The sequence below is a fragment of the Dromiciops gliroides genome, chromosome 5, assembly GCF_019393635.1.
Source record: "Dromiciops gliroides isolate mDroGli1 chromosome 5, mDroGli1.pri, whole genome shotgun sequence".
NCBI lineage: Eukaryota > Metazoa > Chordata > Mammalia > Microbiotheria > Microbiotheriidae > Dromiciops > Dromiciops gliroides.
This window is the reverse complement of record NC_057865.1, coordinates 138,133,523-138,155,733: the sequence shown is the minus strand read 5'-3', so window position 1 is coordinate 138,155,733 and position 22,211 is coordinate 138,133,523. Positions and strand designations below refer to the sequence as shown.

General features: G+C 35.5%; 1 protein-coding gene across 1 annotated transcript in view; it reads right to left on the bottom strand.

Annotated features, from left to right (window-relative positions):
• DOCK4 (dedicator of cytokinesis 4) overlaps positions 1 to 22,211 on the bottom strand; it is a 572,917-nt gene that overhangs the window by 321,191 nt on the left and 229,515 nt on the right. Inside the window, exons 2-4 of the mRNA XM_043965823.1 lie at positions 7,222 to 7,305; positions 4,418 to 4,458; positions 1,964 to 2,019 (exon numbers count right to left, since the gene is read on the bottom strand). Coding sequence (XP_043821758.1) covers positions 1,964 to 2,019; positions 4,418 to 4,458; positions 7,222 to 7,305 — 181 coding nt within the window. The remainder of the gene's footprint in view (positions 1 to 1,963; positions 2,020 to 4,417; positions 4,459 to 7,221; positions 7,306 to 22,211) is intronic.

Here is a 22,211-nt window from a genome sequence, read left to right as displayed (position 1 = left end):
ACTTCAGTTCAAAGTGGAGTTTATACAGCACATTAGCCAGCTAGTCACCTCAGCAAGTCCTCTTAAAAGTAGGTGGGCATGGGGCAGCTAGGTGGCACAGTGGATAGAGCACCGGCCCTGGAGTCAGGAGTACCCTGGGTTCAAATCTGGCCTCAGACACTTAAAACTTACTAGCTGTGTGACCCTGGGCAAGTCACTTAACCCCAATTGCCTCACTAAAAAAAAAAAAAAAAAGTAGGTGGGCATGAATCATTAAAAAGAAAAGCCTGCCAATTAAAATCTTAATTTTTTAGTCTCTTATACATAAATTTATTTTAAAAAGTCAGAATTCAGAACTGGAAGCGATTATTAGACATCATGTTGCCCATTCCCATCATTTCACAGATAAGGAGAATGAGGCCTGAGGAAGTAAAATGATCTGCCAAAAGGCATCCCTTACTTAGGAGCAGATGAGGGGCTGGAACTCAGTCCTCTGGACTCCTAGGTTAACATGCTTTCTAAAACACTATGTTCTCTGACCTAAGCAGAAAGACCATTTTAGATACGGTATTTTACAAATATCCTACAAAATAAAAATATTTTTTGTGAAGTAGGAAAATGTTGAGGGCATTATTAATGTATTAATCACATTATATCTGAGAGTTATTCATTGTCTTTCCTTGTTTTGGAGGGTAAGGATGGAACTGGACCTTTGACTTTACTGAAGTGGGAGCTCCCACTGTGGTAATTCCCTTATTCATGAAGATTGGCAATTCAACTGGAATTTATAGTCTTAGAGAGTTGCCCAGGGGCATTGAAAAACTAAGTGACTGCTAAAAAGCCCTACAAGCAGTTCATTTCAGAAGCAAGACATGAACCTAGGTCTTCTTCATTCCAAGACCAACTTTTAATCCCTTGTGTTATGCTACCTCTCTTCTACACTTTATAGAAAGAGATGAGCTGGACACGGTCTATTTATAATTAATGATAGAAATACACAAAAATCCTATCTTAGAACTCATATCACTGCAAGATTCAATTAGTTCGATTGTCATTACTACCACCACCACTATCACTACTACTACTACTACTACTACTACTAAGAATAACAAAAATGCAGCTAGGTGGAGTCAAGAAGACCTGTGTTAAAAAAAAAAACCTGCCTCAGAAACATAACATACCAGATGTGAGACCTTGGACAAGTCACTTAACCTCTGTTTGCCTCAGTTTCCTCAGCTATAAAATAGGGATAACAGGATCTACCTCCCATGATTGTTGTGGGGATCAAACAAGATAATATTTGAGAAGCACCAAACACAATGTGTGGTACATATTAGGTATTTAATGAATGCTAGCTGTGATTAATACTAATAATCATTTTGCTGCAGCTAGCCTTGATTCTGGTTCTATCTACCACATTAACCATTTTAGTGGAAAATACCTAGTACCTTGCAATGTACATAACATAAAAATACCACTTGTATAGGCAGCTAGGTGGTGCAACAGAGAGAAGACTGGACCTGGAGTTAGAAAGACCTGAGTTCCAACAAAGTCTTAGACACTAGCCATGTGACATAGGACAGCTCACTTATCTCCAATAGTTATTGTAAGGATTTAATCAGATAGTATTTGTAAAGTACTTTGCAAACCTTAAAGTGTTGTGTAAATGAAAGATGTTATTATGATTGTTATATTCATTTTTAAATTTTTTGTTTTGTTTTGTTTTGTTTTTGCAGGGCAGTGAGGGTTAAGTGACTTGCCCAAGGCCACAATGCTAGTAAGTGTCAAGTGTCTGAGGTCAAATTTGAACTCAGGTCCTCCTGAATCCAGGGCTGGTGTTTTATCCACTGTACTACCTAGCTGCCCCGGACTGTTATATTTATTAATTTTATAATTACTATCAGCAAGAGTTTCTTCTTTGTATTAAATAGAAAGCTTATAAAAGTTCAAAAGCAGATCTTAAAATTTAAAACTCATTTCTTACCCTTTGTTCTTAACACATGCATTTTTCAAGTGAATGTAGCTGGAAGGAAATATACCCTGGAAGAGAAAAAATCATTTTAATTAAGATTCCCCAAAGATCCTGCAGCCAGCTGCCTATGGTTAAGGCAGGATTGGTTTTCACAAGTCATATGCAAAAAAACAGCCACAAAACAACAAGACTACCAAGGATGGGAAAACAATCTAAAAATTGCTACATGTCATCTGTATAGCCAGATTTTAATCATTCCAACTTGATTGTTCTCATTTCATACCCTTTTAATAATCACTGGTTCTGAAATTTAGGTCACTATTTCAACAAAAATTAAAACTATAGAATAAAGCCTCTAAGAGAAAATAATATTATTCATATGGATCCAAAATAAGAGATGACTGATTATTTTATAGTCAAGTTTTAACCCTCTATGTTACATTGGAAAATTTTATATAATTTGGAGTATTTTTACTGCATTGTATTTGACTTTCACCCTCCCAATCTGACCCATCCTTCCATTAGGATGCACATTCAAACTAGGCACTGAGGGCTATGTACTTATAATTCGCTCTGCCTAATATTTGCTGACAATGTAGCATCAGTTAAGGCTTGTCCTGCCACTGCTGCTGATGAGTGCCCAGAAGCGATATCAATGCACAGCTTTGTTTTGTTGACAACAAAGAAAAGAGAAAACAAATGGGAAATGTCAAAAGGAGAGAAAGAGAAGCAACTTTCTTGTCTATTAGATGACTGAATCTCCTAAAGGTTTTTCAACCTGTCATCAAATGACAAATGCAATGAAATAATCATGCAAACAAATGCCAATTGAATATTTTATAACTGCATTAAAAATAGAATCTTAAAAAGCACATTCAGTATCAGGAAATAGGTATAAAATAGTCACCCATGTCGCTTTCCCAAAATTTGCATTTATCTCAATGTAAGAGACTTAACAAAGAGAATAACTGTAAGAAAGGACTTCGTTTTTTAAAAAAGATACAGGAAAAAAATAGCAATTATCTGAATAGACTTTTTTTTCAAATAACCAATTAAAAACTGAATCTCAATTTGCATCTGGATGGCAAATGATAAATGACAATTTCAGATGAGTGTATATTAGGAAATGAAGTAAGATAATGTTATGTCCCTTATGTTCTTTTTGTCTTTAGAATAAGCTTTAAGAAATAAAATTAATACATAGAATTAGAAAAAAATGGGAGGAGAATATATTTAAACAAAAGTTAGGCATCTTATATTTAAAATTATTGTGTGAATGTGTTTAAAATGAAAAAGGCTATAAAATTTACGTACCAGTATTTATAATTTACCGGCCATTAAATGACAGATTGGGAAAAAGGGAAGATATATTAGATTATAAAAATGAACAAAAGAAATTAGCATGAGGGATGGGAAAGAGGGGAGAAAGATTAGATGTATAACAAACTTAGCAGTAGCAAAGAACTGCAAACAAAGTACATGACCTTCACTTGGGGAAGGATAAACAAATGTAATGTAATATTGACTTTTTTGATGACTACAGAGAAGAATGAGAAAACATCTATGAAGTGATACAGAGTAAAATAACCCAAACTAGAGAAAACAATGCCACAAATGGCAATGTAAATGAAGAAATAATAGCAACAAAACAATGGAAAGTGAATGTTTTAAAAGTATAAGAGTCAAGCTTGGCTGGAAAAAAAAGAAGGCTTTTTTTTCTCCTCCTGCCTTTTTCCTAACCCAAATCACCCATCTCTGTAAAACTTCTTTGCAGTTTTTGTTTATGCTGATTATACCTATCGATATTTCCGATATTAGAAATGAACATATCTTTTACTATTCTTATGAAAATAGTTTTGACTTTATGCACTCCCTGAATGGGGGAGGGAGTACCACATTTTTGGAACCATTAGATCACACAAATCTAGCACTACAGTAGTGACATTTATTCTATAATTTCTAATAAATATTCGCAGAAATATATAAATGATAATGAACCCCAATTTCTCTCACTACTATCAAGAATGAGGTTTTCCTATATTTCCATCTCTACAACCCAGGGGATCTCTTCCATCTGCATGGAATAAAACAAACCAATATATCTGACAAGTAACACCAAAAGTATTTTCATGGTCAAAATCATTTAGCTGATATTAATTTTTTAATGCACTCCCCTCCCAAATCCCCATGTAGGTTTCTAGCAATTTAACATGTTAGTAATTATGTTTATACATAATGAGCTTATTAAGATCCCCCAGTTCAATCTGCAAGTTCCACATAGGATTAACATTTGGTCACCATCCTAAAATATAATCCAAGTTCAAAGGAGTTTTAAAAAATATTTAAATCTCCATTATTATTGTCATGTACAGTCCCCACTATTTCAAGCACATATATATATATCTTAAATAAAATTATTTTTTGTTCAAAAGTACTTATGATGAGAGTTAGAAATAAGTTTTTTACCTTGATATTTGGGTTTTTTAAGGCAAATCCTCTGTACCAGCCTGTGGAGAAATAATTATATTTTGATAAACCAAAAGAATAAAAAGAATAATAACTCTACCAATGGGGTAATAGTCTTTTTCTGTGTATGTATATGTGTGTGCATATATCTACATGTGTGTATGTATGTGTGTATATGTGTATACATATGTGTGTATGTATATATGAGGTTTATTAAAATATAATAAATAAAACCCCAGGAATCACTAATCTAAGTAACTTGTGTTAACACAAACATATAAATAAATTAAAATTAGTTGTAATCATATTTAAAGTTTTTTGTATCCATGTCTCAAATGGAAACCTGGTCTAGAAAGTAGAAATCATTTAAGAGCACTCCAAAATTTCTCCTTATATCATAATAGGGAATAGTAATAAGTCCTGCAGCTTTCTTTCTATTTGTACCACTACTCCTCAAGTTCTATACTTGACAAAAATGGAATTAAACAATATAAAGAAAATAATTCGGAGATATTAGCAATAGGGGCAAAATCTCTTCTTGAGGTAAAGGATTACTGGCAGAATAAGTTGGATAGATGGGATGGGGCTTGAAGAGGGACTAGAATCAGCATTTCCATTCAGACCTATTTTATGAGTCTCATCTGCCTTATCAATAGATTAGATAATGAAGAAGCAGTCAACCTTTTTACAATCCTGGTTATGGGAGATTGTCTTTACACTGGCTTGAAAAGATGGATAGCCAGGTTCCCAAAGGCTGTGTCTCTAGCATGCTTGAGGCACACTGTTCAGGATGCATCTTCAGTGGTATGACATGGGTTTTGGATTGTTTTTCTCATGGGTGGAGATGAATTTGAACTGTTCCACTCTTGTTACTTCAGCCCCATCCCTCTTGTGACCAAATACAAATCAAGTGAAATGACAAGTTGGTTAACCTATGATCATAAGAAAAAGTGAAGTCACCTGCCTCAAGTATTGATGGAACCCATCCCCAACTAATCCCTCATTAGCATAGTATACTCATTACAAAGTGAACTAAATATGGGTTATAGGGCTGTATGAATATTACTTGACCTATAAATGAGCCAAATCCATTTACTGAACAGTTATGGCCAAATAATGTCTTTAAGGGGAAAATTTATGTTTGCAACTGATCAAAATGGAGGTAATAAACAATTAATATTGATAGGTATTTAAAACTGGCTAGTATGAAGTTTTTTTGTATAATAAGAGTGTTTACAAATGCTTAAGGTGAACTTAAGAATATCTTGAAATGTTTTATCATAGAAACAGTTTTTATAAATGTTGCCAGAAATTAAGTTTTGAAGAGTAATACAAGTAGGTAATACCATATATTCTATTATATATGAAGAATAAAAAATTGCCTTATTGTTTCTCCTCTATACTTTTCCATTTTCAAAACTTATTCATCTAAATATAAAAACTGCTTTGCTCACAGGATACTAATAAAGCAGATTTACACATTGGTACAGTGGATAGGGCACTATATTTGGAATCAGGAAGACTTAGTTTCACATCTTGCCTTAGACACTTGTTGTATGACCCTGTGCAAGACAGTTAATCTCTCAGATTCCTCATCTGCAAAAATGAGGTTGGTGGACTTGATTGCCTTTAAGGTCCCATCTAGCTTTAAATCTATGATTCTATGACCCAACTGAAAATGAAAATGGAAGCCAAAATTCAATCTTCCTAACTTCTGTTAATTACACAGAGCTTTCCTTGAAGGGCTATTTTGAAATATGAAATATTGTTGTTATTGTTTTTCTTGGAAGGAGGTTTAGACTTACTATTTATTAGATGTGGGGAAACTCCAGTGTAGAAACTCTCCAATGATTCAGTTTAGTAATTTTGTTGGAATATAGAGAATTGCTTGGGACACTGAGGTGAAGTGACATCATGATCCTGGTCATAGACTGAATATATATTAGAAACAGGACTTGAACCTCAGTCTTCCCATCTCCTAGAAGGGTCCTCTGTCCACTACACTATGTTGCTTGTCTGGTATGCCAACTTCTTACTAAATTTAATCATTTTCCATAGCAAATATTATTCAATTCATAATAATGTGAATCCAAGTAAAAGTGGGCTATATTACAATAGGGCTTTCCTTTATTAGAAAATTTCTTATGAAAATTGTCTTAGAAGGAAATCAGATATAAACTTTTCATGTGCCAGTGTGGTATGACAGCATCTTTTTATGCACATGAATGTAAATGTCTTTGACAATTTAGATACCTACATGCCATATAAATGAAGAATATAAGTTTAGTTCACACAGGGTTAAATAAAGCAGGCAATTTAAGTTGCTGTTGTAAATATTTTCTTGTGTTCAGACCTGAAAGCTCTAGAAAGTATGCTGATGGCAAGGACTCTAACCCCATGATGGACAGCAATTAATAAAACATATATCCATCTCCTTGTCTATACAATGAAGAGACTACTACAGATGATTTTTAAGCATTAAATTTCTAGGACACCACAAAATGGCATCCAGTTTGATATAATGAATCATACACACTGTAAGAGTATCACTTCTTAACATTAGCAAAAATGGAGAACAATTCAAGTGACAAATTTTAAGAATCACAAATTATAATTAATTTTATTATCCGAACTTAAATAGACATTTTAAAAATCTCTTATTAAGTATCTCCCTATAACCTATTAAACTTCAACAGAGATTAGTTCTGAATTTACAGAAAAGTTGATAAACTTTAACAAGTCCTCAGTGAAATGACATCCCCATCAGCCCAACATCAATTGTGACCAGCAGCAAGCACACTTACCATCACATTTCTCCAGGATCTGAACTGTGTCTCCAATTTCCAATGAAAGGCCATATGGGACTGTTCCTCGAAAACTGGCAATGACTGTAAAAGATAATTTATAGCATGTCATCTACTCTTCCAATTTAAAACAAGTCTCACCATTTGTCATTAAATGTTTATAAACCAGAGAATGGGAATGAGTTTAGAAGCACTTGGATAAGAAGCAACTTTGAAGACACATTTTCAATATTTGTATTTTGTAGGGAAGCTAAGTATATATAACTTGGTCTGATTTATAAATGCAATAACAGGCTTTTCAAAAACACATTTCAAAAAAAAGTTAATGAAGTTTCCATGGACTTTAAGTCAAAATATCTACTGAACAATATCTTTTGGTATAATCATTAAAAATCTAGGGGCAGCTAGGTGGCGCAGTGGATAGAGCACCGGCCCTGGAGTCAGGAGTACCTGAGTTCAGGTCCGGCCTCAGACACTTAACACTTACTAGCTGTGTGACCCTGAGCAAGTCACTTAACCCCAATTGCCTCACTAAAAAAAAAAAAAATCTATACATGTTGGCTTACTGCCCCATATCTGATTGCTTACTGCTTCAGGGAGGGGGGAGGGGAAGCAGAGAAGGAGGGATAAAAACTGGAAATCAGAACTATAAATAAAAATGTTTATTACTTAAAAAAAACACACACCAAACCTATGGTCCTGACTCACAAGTAGTTCTGTGATAAGACCAGGCAGGATGAGTGGCACAAAACTGATCTTATTAAGTAATCAGGAATTGAGTTTTATAAAGACAAGAGAAATAGCAACTTTCAGCAATTGGCCATTAGTGTAGAAGTTGGGGCAGAATAACAGAAAAAAAAATGTGGCACAGAAGATACCAATCTCATGGGTTAACCTAACGATATTTGGAGCCACGATGAAAGAAAATAAATTTTATTTCACCAGTCAGAACAGTGGCAAAAAACAGAAGATAGAAAATATGACTAAATATAGCAAAGTAGAAGAATATACCTAACAGTTGTGCTAAAATGAAACTAAAAATAGTTTTCATCTACCGAATGAAATAACTACCAAACAAAAACTGTTGTAAAAACAATATCCAAATCATCTGAAGAATTGTCAAGTCCAAGAGTCAATTTATAGGATTGTAGAACACAGAACTGGAGGGGACCTTAGAAACCATCAGATCTAACTCCTTATTAGATTAAAAAATGAGGTGCAGAGAGACAAGACAATTTACTGAAGGTTATCTTCATAGAGTGGGCAGCTAGGTGGCACAGTGGATAGATAAGGCCCCAGACCCGGAGTCAGGAAGACTGAAGTTCAAATTCAGCCTCAGACACTTACAAGCTATGGGACTCTGAGCAGGTCACTTAATCTCTGTTTGCCATAATCCACTGGAGAAACCCAGTATCTTTGCCAAGAAAAACCTCAAATGAGATTACCAGGAGTCAGACACAATGGAAATGACCAAACAACAACAATTGTCATAGAAATTATCAGTGTCATGATTTTGGCACAGGTCCTCTAATCCAACTCCCAGCAGTCTTTCTGCTATGCCATACTACCTGAATTTTAAAAGATAATAATGGTCTTTGTCATTTTATTGCAATTGTTTAATATGAGCTAAATTTAAAAATACAAATTCTTGTTTGTTCTCCTTTGAAAGTTGGAAATAACACTAGTTCCTCCACAAATGATATAACAGGCAAGTTAAAATGTCCAAACAACCAACTCAAGGACTCTCAAGTCCATTTATGAATTTGAATTCAAATTAACACCATGAATGAAAACATAATACTCAAACACACCAGAATTAAATCAAGAGGAAACAGATCTAGTGTAATTACCAAATGAAAATAATTTAGGGAAACACTGGGTTATGATGTCATGTTTTTCAGCTGTAACCAGAAATACCCAGTATTGCTTAATGCTACTTGGTATTTTTTCAAAATGTAGACTTTTTCTTGAGAAAAATCAAGACAAATTTCTACTTTCTGGCAGATTATCTCACATACATTTTTCTTTTTCTCTAAAAATGTCTCATACATGGGACCAATGTTGTAAAAACAAATATAAAATGCATTCCAGATTGACTTGAAAAAGACAGTTTTCTGAAAACCAAAGAAAGACACTGTGGTGAAGCTGAAAGAATGCAGGAAATGCAGTCTGAGAAATGGAGTCCAAAACTTGGCTCTCCCGTTTATTTTTTGTTTTTTGTTCTTTTGTTTTGTGGGGCAATGAGGGTTAAGTGACTTGCACAGGGTCACACAGCTAGTTAGTGTCAAGTGTCTGAGGCCAGATTTTAACTCAGTTCCTCCTGAATCCAGGGCCAATGCTTTGTCCACTGTGCCACCTAGCTGCCCCCAGCTCTTTCATTTATTACCTGTTGACTTAGGATAGTCAATCAAGAGACATTTACTAAGACCCTACAATGTGCTAGGTGAGAGATAAAGAGAAGGGGAAAAAGTAGTCCTTGTCCTCAATATGTACTTACAAAATCATGTAAAAATAAATAAAAGGTTATTTGGCACTGGGGATTCACCGCCTGCTGGAGCTTAAGGAAAGGCCTCATAAAGAAAACAATACTTGAGCTGAGCTTTGAAGAGGTGAAGAAAGAATGTATTTCAGAAGTGGGAGACAGACTGTATCAAGACACTGAGAGGACGATAGAGTAGTATCATGTGTGAAGAACTGTAACAAACTATATTAACTGGATCACAGTGGGAATGAAAGTGAGCCATACATAACAAGGCTGGAATGCTAGGTTGCCAAAAGATTTTGTATTTGATCCTAGAGGTAATAGGGAGCTACTGGAGTTTATTTAGAAGAGGAGTGATACAGTTAGACCTATGTTTTAGAAAAATCACTTTGGTAGTTGTATGGAGAATGAAATGGACAAGGAAGAGACTCAGAGGCAGAGAGATGAATAAAGAAATTACCATACATGGTTGGCAATGAGAGCAATACAGTGAAAAGCAGAAAGTTCACTAGGGTAAAAGGCCACATGAGTAGACAGAAGGTGGAAAATTGGGAAAGTAGAATCAGCAAGAATCCAACTTATTGGATAAATAGCAAGTCACTAAAACTCTCTGTGCCTCATTTTCTTCATCTGTAAATATACTGGAATGAATTACTTCTATGGCTCCTTTTAGCTATCATGAAATTTTCAGAAAACAAGAAGTAGTATACCAATCATTATGGATCAGATTTATTATGGAATGCTTAAGTTGAACACATTATCTAACACAATCCTATGTATAGGCATAGGCCTACTTATATGTGATGATAAATTTCAAAAATAAAGCCCTACCTATCCTAAAAAATGTTTTAGCCTAAGACCCCTCCTACTGAATCCTTTTGAGGATGACACAACTTGATTTTGCAATTACTAGCAGATATTCACAATTTAACATGGATACCTGCCCCCTTAGCAAAATAAAGGAATGAGAAAAGTTGTGTGTGGGTTAAGGAGTCTATCCACATGTATAAAACAGAGAATTCAGTGACCTAAGTGAACATCTGTTGGTCAATGAACTCTTGAGAGTATGGTTGGTATGACCAATAACTATGTTAAACTAAGGTCTATATTACAAACTACTGGGCACATATTTACTGTTGTTCAGTCATTTAAGTCATGTTCCCATTTGGGGTTTTCTTGGTTAAGATACTAAAACTGTTTGCCATTTCCTTCTCCAGTTCATTTTACAGATGAGGAACTGAAGCAAACAGCATTAAGTGACTTGCCCAGAGTCACATAGCTGTCTGAAGTTAAGTTTGAGTCTTTCTGGTTCCAAGCCCAGTGCTCTATCTATGGCACCATGATAAACACTTCTTGGATTGGAGTGAAAGCAATACACTTCTGGAAGTTATTCAAAGCATTAGCTTTGATATGTATGCTATGGGCCCTCAGCGGATCAAAGTAATATTATTGCAACTGGACACTCAGCTTGAAGCCAGTGCAGGCAGCCCTGAGATGCCAGCTTTAAGACAGAAGGGGAAGTACAAAGAGGAAGGTAGTTCTAAAGCAAAGGGTCAGTAGGTCTGAAGCAAAATCTTCCCCCTAGATCATAATTGTTCATGTTTGCAGGAAAAGGTAATCAGAGAAGAGGGGTAGGGAAAGGGCAAGAAGTATTAAAGAAAAAACAAGATAACATAAATGTTAATAAAGGCTCAGATAATATTTCCAACAATCTACTCTCATTTCATTTATCATTGTCAGATTAAGTCTTGGATAAAACCTTTCTAGTAAATCCCCTTGTCAATCTACAAGTGTGTTGCAATAAAATAAAGATACAAAATGAAACTGAATTTTCTGCTGTTTCATTGAGAAATAACTATTTCCTTTTTGTAGAATAAAGACCAATTTTCATTTCACAGCTCCCAAAAGCACATGTTTCAAAGAAAGAAGATTTAAGCCAGGCAAACTATTATAGGATTTTAGTTTGCTTTTCATTTTTTAATATATAATGTGCTTCTTTGGTAGCTATAAGAAAGAAGAAGTTGAGGGGGCGGCTAGGTAGCACAGTGGATAAAGCACTGGCCCTGGATTCAGGAGGACCTGAGTTCAAATCCGACCTCAGACACTTGACACTTACTAGCTGTGTGACCCTGGGCAAGTCACTTAACCCCCATTGCCCCACAAAAGAAGAAGGAGAAGGAGAAGGAGAAGGAGAAGGAGAAGGAGAAGGAGAAGGAGAAGGAGAAGGAGAAGGAGAAGGAGAAGGAGAAGGAGAAGGAGAAGGAGAAGGAGAAGGAGAAGGAGAAGGAGAAGGAGAAGGAGAAGGAGAAGGAGGAGGAGAAGGAGAAGGAGAAGAAGAAGAAGAAGAAGAAGAAGAAGAAGAAGAAGAAGAAGAAGAAGAAGAAGAAGAAGAAGAGGAGGAAGAAGAAGAAGAGGAGGAAGAAGAAGAAGAAGAAGAAGAAGAAATTGACTCTAAGTACGGTTAGGAGTAATTAATGGAGGATGAAGTAATTAAAGAGTTGTTCAATGCTCATGGCTGGGTAATGCTAATGCAATAAAAATGACAATACAATAAACATTAATCTAGATTTTAATTCCATATGAATAAAAATTACCTAGTGAAATGTGTTATAAAACTAAAACCTGCAACAAAATTAGTTTGAAGGAATAAAAGTTCCGTCATCTCAAAGGAAATAATGAGAAAGCATGAACAAAGGTGATACAGTATTGTCAAACCTTAAAGTGTATCATAAAACAGAAGTCATCAATGCTATTTGATAAGGGTTAGACAACAAACAACTAGATCAGAACAAAGGGAGTCAAAGAGAAATAATGTATAACTACACTCTTCATAACAGCAAAAAACTGGAAACAAAGGGGAATGGCTGAAAAAACCACAGTTGCATATTAATGTAATGGAACAATACGGTGCAGTAAAAATACTTAATGTGAAAAATAAGCAGAGATTTATATGAATCTCTCTCTCTGTCTCCCCCCCCTTCCTCCTCCTCTTCCTCTCTTGAACCAAAGCAACATAAAAAGAAAAACCCCCAACTCAAAAAATCCCCAAATCTTGAGTAGATTTTTAAAACCCAATAATAGTCCCAGAGAAAAAATAAATATGGCTCACGTCTCATGACAGAGAGACAGGGAACTAAAAGGACAGAATAATATTATCTAGAGGCAGTAAGATGGGCCAAGAGTGCTGGATTTAGAATCAGCACTCTCTTAAAATTTGAATCCTGTCTCATAAGTTAGCTGTGTGACCCTGGGCAAGTCAAAACCTCCATCCGTATGAGTTGTCATCTGATAAATGGGGATAATAGCAGCACCTGAGTCACAGGGTTATTGTTAAAATCTACTGAAATTGTGTATGTAGAGTTTTTAAGAAACCATAAAATACTACAAAAGTGCCAACTATAATGTTGTATGCATTGCTAGATATGGTCACTGTATTGTATATCTTTGTTTAATTACTACTTTGCCATGAGAGAGGGTTCCATTGGTGGCAGGGGTACTTCCTACTCCCCCCCCCCCTTTCAAAGTCACTGCAATATGAAAATACCAAAAAATAATTTTAAAATAAATGTGACTGGGACAAGATAAGTGGCAGCTCTGTTTTTGTCACTAAAACCTTGAAAAAAATCCTTCAATTGCAAGAAAAGTTATAGTTTGATTCATCCCTTACCATTCTATCCAATTTGTTTCCTGCAGATTAATAAACATTTCAATAAACCTAACTTAAAGTGAAGTCTTTAAAAATCTGAGATCAAATATTCTCTTACATTTCCATTATATTTTTTCAATGGTATTTCATAAATATCCACTATTATCACTTGCTATGCCATTTATAAGTAGAGAAGACTCATTCCCAACATATGGAAATTAAACAGCTTTGAGCAAGCTAAGAAAGCACGCAGTATTTTGCAACTATTTCCTAATGGAGGGGGGGCGGGGAGAGTGAACAAGAACAAACAGTAGGGACAGAGAAAGCCAGGGAGAAGGGGAGGAGGGTCATCTCTCAGTCATAATGAAACTACTTTATCATTCAAAGGGAAATTCACTTTCTGTTCCTTAAGATAAATAAACTTTTGGAGTGAAAAGACTGTATACTTAATTTTTATATACTTTTAAAAATAGCAATTTAATACCTTTCTAAATCTCAGTTTCCTCATCAGTAAAATTGAGATATCTTTATTACCTACCTTGAAAGACAGTTGTAAGAATGAAAGCATGCAAATGTAAAAGCCCTTTCTTTATAAACCTTTAAACAATATAAATGCCAATCATCATTACCAGGATTCTATGATGTTCAAAAATCTAAATTGATTAACAAAACTTGTATAAAAGTGATGATTCAATGCAAGGTAAATCACCATTTCAATCTAAATTGGTGAATGTTATTCATGATCACTTAAAATGCTCTATGTACTAAGGATCCATATCTCTACTTGGCATTTCCAACTTCAATTATCACTAATTATCGGCATATTTATATAACACTTTGAAATGTATAAAGCATTCTATACACAAGAAACCTGTGAAAGCATTATTATGCACATTTTATGGATGAGGCAACTGATGTTCTGCAAGATTGTTACTTAACTCAAATATAGCAGCTGTCTAATGTAAAATTTGAACCCAGAACTCCTAAATTCTAATTACTACAGAGGACTAGACTAGGTTCTAGAAGAATATGAAGTCTTAATAAAAGATAACCAATGCTCTCATGGAAATTATCATTTTGCAGTAATAAATACTCATTGCACTCTTTATTCTTGACCTCTAGGGATATATAATTTAAAAAGGAAAGCAATTTAAAATATATAATTTTTTTCATATGAATAGCATTATGCTTATTGTAACAAACCCCTAAACAATGTTGAATCTCCTAGAAGAAATACATAATCCCTCAAACTAGGAGTTTGACCTAAACCACACCAGAAAGACCAAATGGATGAAAAATATCTACCATTCATACTATAACATACACTTGATCATCACCCTATGGATCCTGAAACAGACAGAAGAGATGTACAACAGTTAGAACCCAGAGTTAAACAGGAAGAACAGAGCAGTACATATTGCTTCTGGGGAGTTGTGAAACTTACTTAATAACCTCAAATTTCTCACATGAGAGCAACATCATTGTCTAAATACTAGCATTCTATCAATGTTGCAGTACAGCAGGAAGACATCAGAACAGAATAGTCTCTAAAGAATTAAAAAATAAATCTCACAGAAGACACTGAGAAATCACATGGAAAGTGTGAACAGAGTGTATTGTATAACTAACAAGAAATTTGGAAGAAGTACAGGAATAAAAGCAGTCATCAAGAAATTGTATGATAAGAAGAAAAGATGCACTGGTACTGAGGTGAGTTCAAAGGAAGATATGTGGAGAATCAAATTTCTCTACTAGTATTGTTTCAATGTCAGGGAAATAAAATCAAGGAAGGCATCTGATATTTTGAATAAACTCCCTACGGTGAAATTATTGGAGGATATGGACAAGAGTTGCCCAAGACATGGAGAAAGTGCTGGGCTATGATCTGTTTCATTTGTGAGAAAATCATATATGATCATTTAAAACATTCTCCCATATAAACAATTTATTAGTTCTGTCACTGATCATATATAAAGTGTTTCTGTAGGATGACTCACCTTGGTCAATGTAACTCAGGTTTTATATAGCTGTAACATGAAACAATTCCAATTTAGAAATAGCACTGAAGAGGAATTTTTTTTGGGGGGGGAGGAATCCCGAAGCTTAAGAAGATGTAGCATTCATTGGAGGAAGATCAGAAGGCAAGTGAAACTTTTGTGGAAATGATAGACCTTTGGACATATTTCATGGCCTAATGGCTCTTGTTTTTTATTATGTCAAATTTAACTTCAAAATATATGGCTTTTCTTTTCCTTAATGGAGAAATCTTACATTTACTCCTATAACTCAGTAAAAATTAGGATATTCAAGGCTTACTAGGGAAATTAAGTCAGAAGTAGACTTTTTTAAGGTATTACTGGACAAGGGGTAAGAAGCAGCACAAATGCAGTGGATAGAGCCAAAGAGTCAAAAAGACTTGGTTTGAAGCCTGCCTCTGACACATAATGGCTATGTGGCCCTAAGCAAGTAAATTAACCTCTCATTGACTTTATTTATTTATTTTTGCAGGGCAGTGAGGGTTAAGTGACTTGCCCAGGGTCACACAGCTAGTAAGTGCCAAGTGTATGAGGCCAGATTCTCATTGACTTTAAATTGTAGAAAGGGTGCCAAGTTGAATTGGTAGATAGAATTTCCTCACCAGTAAGTATCCTTTACTAATAAAATCCCAGGTCTAGCCTCTTTCCTACCTATCAAACTGGACAAGGGTTGGAAAAGATAGGAAAGAGGAAAAGATTTAAGGAAATGTGTATTCTGTTGGAGTGAAGTGAGGGAACCCAAACTTGCTTTAACTGTAATCTGGGAGCTAGAGGGAAAAGAGGGAGGAAAAGCATTCATCAAATCCTTTGGAGTAGAAGAAAGGAGGCTGTGGAGTACTGAGGCATCAGACTTTCTGATAGCTGTCAAGAGACTAAGGGGGTTAGAGCATTGGCTTAGAAAGGAAAATGCTAATACTATGCAACAAGGTTGACAAAGCAGTCATTCTTAAGAGGATACACTTCTATGACAGAGGAAGAATGGTTCAATGGGAAGAGAACAGCACTTGGTTGGGTTCTGCCTCCAGTTCTGTCATTTATTAGCAGTCTAATTTCATGATGATTTAATTTCAGTATGTCAACTATGTGTCAAGCACCATACTAGGTACTGGGGACATGAAGGCAAAACAAACACTGCCCCACTGAGGGGAGGAGATAGGACAACATGGACCCATATAAGATACCAACCTCAAGCAAGTCACCTGACCTCTCTGAACTTCAGTTTCTTCATCTGTAAAATATGTTATCATTTACTGTCAAAAAAAAGTTATGACCATTAAATGAGAACATATGAAACAAGATATAATCAGGAAAGCATTACAGTTAAAGCATCATCTGAATGAAGAAAAAAAGTATAAAATTAATTGGTACCTTTGGCCCTATTGGTACCATGTTCTGATCCACTAAGCTGCCAGAAGGGCTTAATACCTATGACTTTACAAAGAAAGGCAAGAAGGAAAAAAACCAAAATCTAAATCTTGTTTCATCATGATTAAAGTGCTCATCCAAACTCTGTAATTCAGCTGCACATGACTGTACCAGGGATAAACAACTAGTTTGTGGTAGAGCCTAGTCTAGAACCCACATCATTTGATAACATGTGCAGTTTTCTTTCCAATTCACCATAATATGATATTATATACTGTATTCCTGTGCTTTCTGATGGATGATAAAGGTCCTTGTGTAATTCTGGGTCCTTTTTCACATTGTGTACATGAGAAAATCATTCTTTGTTCATAGGGGAAGACCTACTCCCCATCCCCCACTTGCTATATCCACCCTTCTCCCCTCCACCTCTTAAAATCCATAGCTTTTTTCAAGATTTGAGTACAAAGACAGATGATTATAATGGGGAATTTCAATTACATGTATTCCTCAGAACTTAGGTGAACCATAGAACATTCACCAACAAGCCAGGCCAAAAAAAAAAAATGAATACAGGAAGAATTAGGTAATAAGATCACTTTCATGATTTTTTTTAAACACTCTACTTCATAAAGCCCTGAGTGTCCTTCAAAGCACAGCTGAGATATGTAACGATTGGAATAACGCCACCTGCTGGATACTTACTGTAGAGGAGTTCTGCCCATGAAGGGAACGTCTTTGAGGGCAAGACCAGGAGTCAGGAAGTGACGCGGACTAGTGGGAGGAGGAAGGAAGAGACTGGCGCTCAGTCTCGCGCTCTTTCCTCTGGACTCTGGCGGAGAAGGGAGCTAGAAATGTGCTCTCCCTTTAATAGATAGGAATCTAGGCCTTTTTCTCTCTCTTTACCAAATTCTTATTCTCCTTAATAAATGCTTAAAAACCTAACTCTTGCTAAAGCTTATAATTTATTGGCGACCACTCATTAGATATTTTAGACAGACTAGCTAGAATTTTAGCCCTTAACAGATGGCTGACCACGAAGAGGAAAGCTGAACCTCACTTCTGATCTTCCCGTTGGGTAAGAAATTTCTCCTACCCTTTAAACTGCTAAGTACTGGTGCACTGGCTGTGTTTTCCCTTTAAATTTTTTCAAATGGACCTTTTAAACTCCCTAATTACCCTATTTTTGATTTTAGTCTGTTTAACCAGACAAATGGGAGATAAGATCATGTTAATGCTTTGTTTTTGTGGATTTTCTATTTTTCTTTTTATTTTTGTTAAAAGAGCCAGTAACTTACTCACAGGAGGAAATATCTCTCCCTCTCCCAACCATGCTTTTTCAGAGAAACCTGAAGAGATTCCTGCTGCTTTTCCCAGTTCCAACACTAATTGTTGCTCTAATTTTGCATGCCTGGAGGCAATGACCCACCCTCTAGAAGCTTTTAATCCCCTAGCACCTGGAGGCAAAGTCGGGGAAGAGGAATCCAGGCCTGAGTTCAAAATCAAGTCTGATTCAAATTGCTCTGGTCCCTCCCCTCCTCTCCAGACCCCACCCTCTACTCCTCCTATGGCCAAGCCCATTGCTTCCCCTGCCTGGGAAGTCCAGAGATCTGATGCGCATGCTCAACTTTTTCTACCTGCATTTGCAGCTTCAGGCTCAGCCCTTCCCCGGCCTGGCTGTGCTTTTGAGACAATCTTAGAAAACTCTTTAAATTCCAGATATGCTCGTTTTGTTCATAATTTTGCTAACCTGCTTTTGTCTTTAATTAGTAATCTTATAAAGCATTTGTATGGTGAAAAGACTGACGGACAATATAGAGGGGTTAAAGAAGAAAAACTTAAGCTGAATAAGAATGACAATCAACATAGTTCAAGACTCTGCTTCTTTTGGCAGGGAAGGGTATATATTGTACAGAAATGTAGAAGCAAGCAGCAAGGTATTGATATGAGTATTGGGGATTTTAGATATCAGAATCAAAAGTGTTCTAAATTCACTCAGATTATTAATAGTATCAGTTCAGAGGTTACATAGGATTTCTATACTATTACATATACATTTTGAAAATTAATGGTATGGGTTTATTTTCATAGAGATTTTCATGCTTTTGAGATTGTGTTTTATATTTAGTTTTTAAAACAAGGAGAATATTTGTAAAAGCTTTTTATAGTCATGTGATCAAGTTTATATTTTATAATACTCTTATTGATATTAAGTTCATATTCATTTAGATTTCCTTAGTTTGAATTTCACTGTATTATATTGTTCCATGTGTATTTTCTTCTATTCATTTGTCTATCTAATTTTGAAACATTGCAAGATGGTTTTGATTTTATTATACAATGTTAATTCTAGGAGTATTGTGCTCCCATATTCTGAGTTATTTGTTTTTGTTATTTTTTCTCAACTGATTATTTGATCAAACTCTTTAAAGCATTTCCCTAGCAAATTGTTTGCCATGGCAAGTGTAAATTGATTCTAGAAGTATTATTTTTGATAAGCATATTCCAAAAAAAAAAAAAAAAAGAGGGGAACATTTGTAAAAGTTTTCTTTTTAAAAAAAAAAAAGTTCTTTGAGATTCTGTTGTGCTTTAACTTGTATTTAAGTATGTTCTGATTTTTCACAAAAGTAATTGTATACTAAGTAAAAAAAAAAGGGGTATTATTTGAAATTGTTGCATAATTATATATTGTGTTCTGAGTCAAGATGTATTCACATTTTTTGCAATCATTTATTATCCTCAATTTTTAAATCCATATGAGACTTGGATTATGGGAACTTATCATTTAAGACATTAATTGCCTTTATTCTGAGTTATCAGATGCCAGTTGGCCAAGATGCCATCCAATCACAAGAGGAATACATGCAAGAGCAGACACTGAACTGTCACATGAGGGGAGACATGCATGAAGTCAAGGTATGGCCGAGGGAACGGCTTTTGACTAATGTTGAGGTTGGATTCTCTTGGTTTAATATTTTATTTTATTTTTCCCCACAATATTGTACAGATGGCTGGAAGTATTCATCCCACCCATCTCACTTCTACACCTGGCTTCCATGCTCCCTCCTATATGCCTGATGCCATGGACATCTCAGTCCCATGCATCTGATTAAGTCTGACTCAGTTTCTTCCAATATGTTCGGTGGCATGGACATATATTCCATCCACCTATTTTAAGCCTGGCATACTGTATGGGCAGTACATATTGCTCAAGTGTGGGAATGCTCATATCCCATCATTTCTCTGTTCTTTTATGGTAACCCCCATAATTATCTCAGGTGTCATGATAAATACAGTGTTGAATTTGGCCTTGACACCTGTTACCAATTATATTAGATTTTTTAATTTCTCATAATGGCATGAGGATAATTAGGCAGATGATGCAAAAAGTGATGAAACAAAGATAAAAAAATTATTTTTAATAATTAATATCGCAGCAATTGTCTTCTCAATTACCCTCCATAAGGGGGGGACTATAGTAATATTATAATTTTAAAGAATGGTTCAATTTTTGTTTTATTATATGTTTCATGTGTAACAACTAAGATTCTGAATTCCCTTAGACATGTTTTTGAAAACTTTCATTGTTTGATTTGATTATTGACAAAGCTATTTTAAAGCTGTGTTAAGCTCAATTTTGTAGGAAATTTTCCTGGCTGATTACCAGCATCCACACATCAACCCCTGAAAAGACTTCCATTCCACGACTACACCTAGAGGACATCTGAGAAAAGACTTTCAGAGACTTTAAATGAACAGTTTTGATTTGTTGTTTTTTTTTCCTCTTTCTGTTATAATATACACCATCTGTAACATGTATTCTCTGCAGAGGCCCTCCCTTTGCAGGACTAATGTCAAAGCGTCGGTTCATGAGGACAAAAAAAAAAAAATCGCCCCTCTGGACAAAACTTTCCTCTCTTCCTTTTCTATATTGTTGTTCACATATTATTAGTTAGCAATAGTTATCATATTGTTTTTACTGTTCCGTCAAGGAAACATTTTGTTTCTTGAGGAACAACAGGGGGGACTGTAACGATTGGAATAACGCCACCTGCTGGATACTTACTGTAGAGGAGTTCTGCCCATGAAGGGAACGTCTTTGAGGGCAAGACCAGGAGTCAGGAAGTGACGCGGACTAGTGGGAGGAGGAAGGAAGAGACTGGCGCTCAGTCTCGCGCTCTTTCCTCTGGACTCTGGCGGAGAAGGGAGCTAGAAATGTGCTCTCCCTTTAATAGATAGGAATCTAGGCCTTTTTCTCTCTCTTTACCAAATTCTTATTCTCCTTAATAAATGCTTAAAAACCTAACTCTTGCTAAAGCTTATAATTTATTGGCGACCACTCATTAGATATTTTAGACAGACTAGCTAGAATTTTAGCCCTTAACAGATATCACATTTTCAGTTATTAGCACTCTCTCATGAAATTACTTTGTATTTACTAGATGCCTAGTACGGCATCTAGCAAAAATTGACACTTAATAAATGTTAAATGATTTTATATAACGCTGTCTCTATCCCTCTGACTCACTCTCCCCACCTCTCTGTCCTACCTTTATCTTTTCCTCTCTTCTCATGTGCATGCCCTTGTACAATAACTCTTTAATGTTAGGAACACTACATATTTAGTAAGGAGGGCATATTTGGTAAAAAAAAAATAGGGGGGGGGTAAATAGGAATTATTTGAGAAGAGGGTTCTAATTGGCATTTTCCACGTGGAATCATATACATGGTCAAAGTAATAAGTCTTCGAATTCTCAACTGTCTACCCCAGTTAAGTGTGGTTCTATTCAAAGTCAGGGGATTCAGCAATGGAACAATACAATATAACTCTGAAGGACTTATGAAAATTGCAATCCATCTACAGAGAAAGAACTGATGGTATCTGAAAACAGATTGAAGCACAATTTTTTTTGACAGTTCCTTAATCTGATGTTCTGTTTTTATCTGTTTTCTCTTACAACCTAGCTAATGTGGAGGTTTTCCATGACTACTCATGTATAACTTATATTGAACTGCTTCAGTTCTTGGGAGCAGGGGGGGAAGGGAGAGAGGAAGAGAAATTAGAATACAAAGTTTTAAAAAATTGATGTCAAATTTTGTTTTTACATGTAATTTGGAAAATTCTAAATAGAAAAAAAAGCCAGGGGATTAACTAGAGTTTGCAAGGTTCCTTCTGGCCCTAAAATGCTTTTAGAAAAAGAAGAAAGGATCTAAATTATAGAGTATCATTTTCTGACATCTCACAGCTATTACATGAAAATATTTTGCTTTTTGATATTCAGAGGAAAGAAGGTACTACAGATAGTGATTACAGACCTTGCCATCACTTGAGACTTGAGCTGTGTCCTTCTAGACTTGAATTTAACTGAAAGCATTTACTTTAAAAAGAAAAAGGAAATATCTCCTTCTTGGTAACTATATGCCAGGCTGATGCCTGGTGTCATTGCCTCCCTGCTGTGCCCAC